General features: G+C 30.1%; 1 protein-coding gene across 5 annotated transcripts; it reads left to right on the top strand.

Annotated features, from left to right (window-relative positions):
• Nucleotides 1–4140: 4140 nt before the first annotated feature.
• LOC107957493 (transcription factor IIIA) lies at nt 4141–6928 on the top strand. Of its 5 annotated transcripts, none has more exons than XM_016893003.2 (6): nt 4141–4404; nt 4503–4628; nt 5377–5665; nt 5876–6114; nt 6259–6402; nt 6514–6928. In XM_016893003.2, exons 1-6 carry the CDS (start codon nt 4279–4281, stop codon nt 6667–6669), a joined length of 1080 nt encoding a protein of 359 aa, XP_016748492.1. In that variant the 5' UTR covers nt 4141–4278; the 3' UTR covers nt 6670–6928. The 5 variants fall into 5 exon arrangements, with proteins under 5 accessions (XP_016748492.1, XP_016748493.1, XP_040968143.1 ...); XM_016893004.2 differs by having other exon boundaries at nt 4172–4404; nt 5915–6114; XM_041112209.1 differs by lacking the exon at nt 4141–4404 and adding an exon at nt 5108–5274 and having other exon boundaries at nt 4502–4628.
• Nucleotides 6929–8974: the final 2046 nt, after the last annotated feature.

Below are 8974 nucleotides of genomic sequence, written 5' to 3'. Positions count from 1 at the left end.
AACAGTAATTACTAGTACTTTTAGTCATCGTGGATACGATATTCCCTACTCACCATAGCTATACAATTGTTCAATAGGTGCGCTTACCTTTGTCGTAATTATAGGTAGTTTAGTGACCATCATCAATCATATCTTAATTGTTTACTATGTTCAAACGGGCATTTAAACAAGATTCGTAATATTATAATTAGGGACACTTCCATGTTCTCAGTACACATGTTGTAAACAAGTCACATTTATTCCTAATCCATATGAATCATGTTTCACCAGTATTTAACATTTCTCAATTAAATCCTTACTCACCTTAACATTAGTTTATAACATTTCAATTCCAATTCATAATATTAAGAACATATATATTCGAAATTCAACAACAACAATATATATACATTTCAATACACTATGTACTTACCTAATGTATTCGGATAACAAGTTGATTTGTAGTGACTATTCTATAATTTTTCCTTTTCCCAATTTTTTCTCCGTACGATTCACTCCTTGATCTATATAATAATTCATTCATATTATCAGCTTTTATCACTTTAAACATCCAAATTCATGAATATAATATCTTTTATTCATTTTGCACAATTTCCCTAAAGTTTTACATTTTATTCAATTTACCCCCTAAAATCGAAACTATTATATCTTTCAAATTCAAGATTTGATTTTTAATCCAATTAAAATTTCATCATTGTACAGCCCTCTAAAAACATAAATTTCATGAACAATTTTACATTATTACAATTTAGTCTTTATACACAAAACTAACAAAATTTACTTAACAAATTAGTCTCTATTCCTAATTAAGCTCACAAACATACCCTTAAACAACAAAACCTTCAATTTTTATCGATGAAAACGTTTTAAAACTTTAACAGTTTTGAAAGCAAAAGTATGGGTTAATTAGATTAAACTACAACGATCTCAAAAACATAAAATTTATGAAAAATGGACTTACAGAGGACTAACATGCAAAGACACAAGCTTGGACGGATCTTTAAACTTCAAAAATGGTGGTTTTGTGTTTTTGTTTCGGTGAGAAGACTCAAAATGAAGATGATGACTTCATTTTTATGTATTAACCTTTATTTTATTAACTTTAATATTAAAATCTAAATAAAATTTTAGTTATAAAGTTCAACTAAAACATATAACAACCGACCACTATCAAATAAAAGGGTAATTTTGCTACAACTAAAACATATAACAACCGACCACTATCAAATAAAAGGGTAATTTTGCTACATAAAACCCTTAACATTAATTAATTTAGCCTTTTAACACAAAAAAATAAATATCGATTAACTTTTATAATCTTTATAATTTAGTTCTTTTTCCTTAATTAACTATCAAATCATCAAAATTTTTGGACCAAACTTCAATCCACCTATATAACAGCTCATTAAATATTTAATAAAAATATTTAGGGCATTGGTTTTCAGAAACAATGTCCCGATATCTCATTTTTCAAAACCACTTGACTTTTGATACACACCACTTGTACCTTGACTAACTAACCAGTTAATAAAATCTATTAAATCTTAATTCACTATTATACTATATTGAACTCATAAATATTAATTAAATATTTCTAGGGATTCTTTCGTCGAAATTGTGGTCCCAAAAACACTCTTTCCAACACTATTAAAAAATGAATTGTTATAAGTGCAACCCTACATCTTTGAATGCATCACTCATAAAGTCCTAACACATTCAATCATAATCCTTTTCCAAGTAAACTTTGATTTTCATCCAACCTTTTCTACCATATAAAGCTCATAATCATTTCCAATGTAATAATTACATTATCACATATGCTTCGTCTGACTACAAAATTGACTTGGTTAGGAGCTACAATTAGTGGCAGAGCTAAGAGGTAACGGCCCCTAAAATGAAACATTTTTCATTTAAACCTTTTATAATTTATAAAATTTTAAATTAGTAATGGTAAAATTGCACATTGCCCTTTAAAAGATAAAAAATTGATTTAGTCCTTTAAAAATTATAAAGATATAGACTATTAAAATAGTGAAATTGCATTTTTACTATCACAAAAATATACAATTTAATTTTGGCCCCTTCAAAATAATTTTCTGACTCCGCCACTGGCTACAATATTAGGTAAGATCAATTTTAACCTATTCACAATTTCCTTAGTCAAGATTTTCTATGGCACTGTGCATAAATTGGTGGGGCAAAATTTTAAAATAGACTTTGAATTAGCCTTATTGGGAATAAGAACAAATAGTGTCCGGTAAAAGAAAGGATTTAGTTTACCACCACTAAAAACTCCCGGTATCAAGCTGCAAACTGATTGCCCAACCACATCTCATTATTTCTGATAGAACTGAGCATGGAATCCATTTTCCACTAGGCTTTAAGAGGTCACATGTCAAAGAGAGCTTTTTTGATCCCTTCCATTGTCATATCAACATTTAAGGCCTAATACTAACCAGGGGTTAGATTCAGATACATAGTATGCAAAGGGAAAACTCCATAATAGTAGCTCATTGCTTTAACTTCCAACTTATTTCCGTCGAAGCACCATAATGTATTTTCCAAGAAAAGAGCTCTAATTTGGTCCTTCCGTCTTCTACAAAGAGCTTTACTATGGAAGAATCTAGTATTACAGCCATCTTTTCCATTCCAGTCCATCCGAGATCTTTGTCACCACAATAACTCTCCTTGATCAAGAACAGTCTCCAACTCAATATTCAAGTCTCGATCCACCTTTTCTAGCTTACAAGAGTGATGCCTCTTGAGTGCTGCTTATACACTCTGAAGTTTCGCTGTCAACTTCTGTTTCTTGAACCGAATGCTCCCAAACACTTTTGAGTTCCACTGTCACAGCAGCTGCGAAGTTCTTTATCGTGTTTGACAAAGCTTTGTTATTGTCTCAATTTGCCTTAACTTGCTCATTAAAACCAATATGTGAAAGCCATCCGGAGAAGTAGTAAAATGGTTTAACTTTAGTGTCTCTGCTATGATTTAGAGTCTTCAGTAACAGAGGTCTATGATTTGGCTTTATTCTTGGCAGATGGTACATTATTAACATAGGCTCCAGTAGTTCCCAAGCCAAATTACGTTATACTTTGTCAAGACGTTCATAGGGGACCTTCCACTCCTTGTAAATTTGGGTCCTGTGAAACCAAGATCCTTCAGGTTATTATTAAACACAAAATTCTTAAAAGCTTGCAGCTCAACTTCCGGAACCACCCTGTGTCTCATTCTCGTGTAATAAAGCATTAAAATCTCCAAGTATGATCCATACTATCGTTGACTGATGAGCAGCACAACTTAATCTCTCCCATAGTAGTCTTCGTCTCAAACCATTCGGGATGCCATACATTGTTGTGAAAAAGAATCTCAATTTATCTAAAGCATATAGGCAAATTTAAAAATGGATTTAGAGTATTAAAGAAATTCATAATACTTATACTATAATATACTTTATATAAACCACATGATTCTCAATCTAGTGTACATTTTGAATTAAATTTTTTTATTCTTAAGTATTTTATAAAATTTGTAATTTGAATTACTTTTGTACATTTTTTTGTGTTTTTTAAACTTTTCTATTTTTTTCCTTAAATTTTTTTGTTTTAATAAAAATGTTTATACTAAATATTTTGAATCTTGAATTTTTTTTACTTTTTTAAACATTACATAGCTTTAATCTTAGTTCACCAATCTATTTTCATTTTTCAAGAGTTTTCTATTTATAAAACTATTTATACTTCTTTTCCGAAAAACCATCCATACTTTTGAATCTTAATTAGCATATTATTTTATTCTATTATTTACTTTTTTTTATTTTTCATTATATTTATTTTATTAATCCATTTTATTTAGTACACGTGAATATCATGTTAATTAAAAATAACTATAAATGAATATTTTATTTTATATTTTATATTTTACATTTAAATTGTAGTACAAAATTTAGTATTAATGCAATTTTATTGAACAATTACAAATATTGTTAAATTTTTATAAGATTAATCCGCACGGAAATATTACTAATTCCAAAAAATTATGGTTCAAATATTAAATTATATATTAAGTACTTTTAATTAAAAACAAAAGCATTAAGAAATTCATTATTTTCAACAAAATTGGATGGGCCAATCCTGTCTATTAAAACATTACCTTCCAAGGCAAATACTTGGGTAATTAGGGTATATATGAATATCTTGTGTCTCCAGCGTAGGGTTTCCAGAGCGGCTCGCCTGTTTGCTGTCCTTAACAACCAGTCTCCGCGAAAATCCATTAAAAATGGAAGAAGAAAAAAAAGTAGGAGGAGCCATCTTCAAAGACATAAGGCGTTATTACTGCGAATTTTGTGGAATCTGCAGATCTAAGAAGTCTCTCATCAACTCCCACATTCTCACTCATCATACGGTACCTGCCAATGGCTTCTTCTTTCTTTTCCCTTTTCAATTCAAATTGGCTTTAAGTCTGAAGATTTATTTTTGTTTTGAACTGTGGGTTTGGTTCAGGACGAAGTAAACAAAAGGGGAAAGGAAGAAGAGGGAGCTTCATCTTCAAATACATGTGAAGAGTGCGGTGCTTCTTTCAAGAAGCCTGCTTATTTGAAGCAACACTTGCAAAGCCACTCGCTTGAGGTCTTTTTAACTTGTAATTAGTTTCACGGTCAAATTTTTTTTTAAATAATCCTTTTGATTGCCCAATAACTAATACCTTGTTAACTTAATCTTAGTTGATACTTTGCTATCTGCCATATTTAGATATATGGGAGAATGATAGTTTTTGAAGATTTGGCTTACTCATAAACCAACTTCACGGTTAAACATGATTTTGGTATTTGTTTTATTTGCCTTAATTTTATAGCAATTTTAAACAATCATATGATAAGTGACTAAACAACCTATCTCTGTATCCTGATGTCTTGTATCTTACTACCACCTCTCTTACCTGTTTGAGTGTATCCATTTTTGATATAGATAAGCTCAATTGTTTTAAGTTTATTTATATTTTTGGAGGATCATACTTTCAGCTATGCAAGACAAGGTTGCAATAGTGAAAATGAAGAGCCTGTGTAACATAGATTACCACTTATGATTTATGACATACTTTTTTGCAGGAGTCACTTCATTTTATAATGTAACCAATGGATGTTATAGCGTGAAGCATTGGATCCCACAAAAAGAACTCCAAAATGCGAGAGGCTACATTGTTGTAACTTGAATGGACCAGTATCAGGTTGGGAGACCTCCTGAGAAGCTCCATCAAGTGAGCCTCAATCACGCGGTGTGGTATACTTTTGAGGTTTGAAGACTTGTTAATGTGCATGCATGCATCAATATTGGTTGTTATGTACTTGTAATTCTAATAATCTTTCTTTTGTTACAGAGGCCATTTGTTTGTTCGGTTGAAGATTGTCATGCTAGCTACAGGAGGAAAGACCACTTGAATCGCCACCTTCTTCAGCACCAAGGAAAACTCTTTAAGTGTCTGATTGAGAATTGCAATAGAGAATTTGCATTTCAAGGCAATATGAAAAGGCATATAAAAGAGTTTCATGATGAAGAGTCATCTGACTTGGATGCTGGAAGTCAGAAGCAATATGTCTGCCAAGAAGTAGGATGTGGAAAGGTGTTCGAATTTGCGTCAAAGCTTAAAAAACATGAGGATTCTCATGGCAAGTTTCTTTTCGTTTACAGTTTTCAAAATAGTAGCAAAGTGTCTTATTCCATGTTTCTAAAACTGAGTGGCATTCATAATATAATATCTTAATTCATTTTAATCTTATATTCCTTATATTTAAAAAAGAAAAAGAAAACAGGCTTGCGCTCTTTGATTAAATTGTAGTAGTCAACATGTTATCTGATGAATGCCTTAATTGTTACAGTTAAGCTGGATTCACTGGAAGCCTTCTGTTCTGAACCAGGTTGCATGAAGTATTTTACTAACGAGCAATGCCTTAAGGCTCATGTGCAATCGAGTCATGCATATATTAACTGTCAAATATGTGGAGCAAAGCAGCTGAAAAAGAACATCAAGAGGCACCTCCGATCACATGAACCAGGAGGGGTTGAATCAGAGAGAATTAAGTGTGATTTTGAGGGTTGTCTTCATACATTTTCAACTGTAAGATATTATGAACCTTGGATTAATTTACACATAAGAAGTTGAATGTGAAATTTTTGGACTAATCGAGTATTCATACTACAATCATTTTTTGATCAATTACATTTTTCTTTTTCACTGACATGTTGAAATATTCTTTTACAGAAATCAAATCTTCGCCAGCATATCAAGGCTGTGCATGAAGAACTCAAGCCTTTTGCATGTAGTTTCTTTGGTTGTGGTATGAGATTTTCATACAAGCATGTTAGAGACAACCATGAGAAATCAGGGTGCCACGTTTATACTCCTGTAAGTTATTTGTTATCAATGGCTCAATTCTATTGTAGGTTTTTGTCTTGTGTTGTTGCTATTTTTCATGTTAGACAAAGTTTTATGGTTTTTGAACTGTTTCTTGTGCAGGGCAATTTCCTGGAGACTGATGAGCAGTTCTGCTCAAAGCCAAGGGGCGGGCGGAAGAGAACATGCCCCACTGTGGAAATGCTTGTTCGAAAAAGAGTAACTCCACCACAAATGGATGCAATGATGGATCTGGGGCCATCTCCTGCTTGTTCGTAATATGGATACAATGAGTAACCTCTGAGTAGTTTGGTGCTGGAGTTGAACAACGTGCTGTGGAAACCATAGCTGTATTGAACTTTTCTAGTATCTGCAATCTCAACCTATCCTTGTAGCAGTAGGTGTAAGTATCCTTAATTTTTTATTAGTTGATGTAAGCCTTTTTTTTTTTTTTTTTGGAATTGCTACCTGCCGTTTTCTTCAATAGGAAAAGTTTGTAATGAATGGGCTGTATATTAATAATATAGTGGGTTCTATATTTATTCTTGTAAGATTATAGTTTGTTTCCAATGAAACAAAAGCAAACATTCATTACATATCCTAAGCAGAATGCTCGAAAGAAAGCTATAAAACAATGAATGGGGAACGGCAGGCAAGGAACATCAAAAGGACGCTACATGAAATGATTGCCTGAAACATAAGGAATGGTTCAAAAAGAAAAGGGAGCCTAGTTAGCATGTTTTGGATCAAATTAAACCGAATTTCATCAGGAGATGAGACTTGGTGGACCGGTCGTTTTATAATCCTTGGCAATTGGAATTCTTTTTCCTTCCAATTTTTAGCTCTTTTAATTTTTATCTTTTTTAGCTATTGAACTTGAATTGATTATCAAATATGTGCACCACATTAGCAATTAATAAATTTTTAAAAATTAAAAAAATATAACAAAATATTTTTATATTTTTAAAATAATTTTTTGAATTTTTTAAAATTTAAAAAATTAATTAACTGTTGACATGGAATCTATATACGTTATTTTAATAAATGTTAACTTTTCTATTCATTTTTGGATGATTTAACAAATAGTATAAGTTTTAATAGCTAAAAGAGGTGAAAAAATAAATAAAAAATTAATTCTTTTTATAAAATTAGAGGACAAAATAAATCATTATGCCTTTTCTTTGTATGTGAGTCATAAAATTCAAATAAAAGGTTGAATATATTGGATGCTAGATATCTTTACATCTCTTTTTTATGTTTTGTTTTCTCTACATTTAGTTTTTTTGTCTTAATTATAAGGCTTAATGGCAAATTTGGTCACTAACGTCTACATGTTTTTGTCAAAATGGCCCTAATTGTATTTTTGAGCTTTTTTTTTGTTATCAACCTTTGTTTTATTTTTCAAACTGTTTTTTTAACAGATTTGATAAAAGTATCGTTAAAAAAAAATTAACGGGGATGATGTAGAATATTTTTACTAAGATGTAATTTATTACTTAGGTAACCTAATAAGACAATTACATGTGAAAATTAATAAAATAAATAAAACATACATAAAATTAAAAAAAATAACTCTTAATTTAAAGAAAATAAACGTAATTATCTAAAAAAAGTTTCAAAATGAATGTATACGTTTGTTTACTGAGAGATTTCAAAAAGATACTTAATAAATCAAACCAAAAATATTGAATGTGTGCATTCATTTTGAAACTTTTTTAGATAATTACGTTTATTTTCTTTAAATTAAGAGTTATTTTTTTAACTTCATGAATTTTTTATTTTATTATTTTCCACATGTAATTATTTTATTGGGTGTAACAAATTACATATCATTAAAAATATACTACATATGAAATTCCACATTATCCCGTTAACTTTTTTAATGATAATTTTATCAAATCTATTAAAAAAAGCAATTTGGAAAAAAAAGAATAAATGTTGATGGAAAAAAAAGACTCAAAAATACAATTAGGGCCATTTTGACAAATCATGTAAACGTTAGTGGCCAAATTTGTCATTAAGCCTAATTATAATAAAGATAAACTATCTGAGTCGTCCTACTTTTAAGCGGTTTTCATTTTGGTCATTTAAAATGAAATTATTGTAATTTTGTCACTTAATTTTTAAGGTGCTTTCATTTTAGTAATCTAAATATTAAATCTTTAACAACGGTTAATTATATATGCCACAATTTTTTACACATTCATTTTGGGCACCCAACTTCTAGGTCGCGTTTATTTTGATCACCCAAATTCTAAATTGTTTTTATTTTGGCCACTTAAAAATAGTATAGGTTAAAGTAAAGAAATATTAAGGATTAAAATAAATAAAAAAACTGTAAAAAATAAAATAATGCACCAAAAAAAATTGTGTTATAGAGAAATTTATGATGAACCTTGAACCTTTCCTTTTTGTTCGAACAATTGAACCAAGTTATGACAACTTATTTATATAGGTCATCAGTTGTTTTTTGAAAGAATTTGGTAGTTATTATCAAAAGTGATGTGAAACCAAAATTTTCAAAAAATTGACTGACATACATACATGATACATGCACGCAAATACACAGGCATATCCATATTAG

This window comes from Gossypium hirsutum, chromosome A05, assembly GCF_007990345.1.
Source record: "Gossypium hirsutum isolate 1008001.06 chromosome A05, Gossypium_hirsutum_v2.1, whole genome shotgun sequence".
NCBI lineage: Eukaryota > Viridiplantae > Streptophyta > Magnoliopsida > Malvales > Malvaceae > Gossypium > Gossypium hirsutum.
The sequence above is the reverse complement of the archived record's forward strand: the minus strand, read 5'-3'. Positions and strand labels throughout refer to the sequence as shown.

Coding starts and splice junctions, on each gene's coding strand:
- LOC107957493 (XM_016893003.2), top strand. CDS start 4,279: ATGGAAGAAGAAAAAAAAGTAGGAGGAGCCATCTTCAAAGACATAAGG. Junction 4,405..4,502: donor ACATTCTCACTCATCATACG/GTACCTGCCAAT, acceptor GGTTTGGTTCAG/GACGAAGTAAACAAAAGGGG. Junction 4,629..5,376: donor TGCAAAGCCACTCGCTTGAG/GTCTTTTTAACT, acceptor CTTTTGTTACAG/AGGCCATTTGTTTGTTCGGT.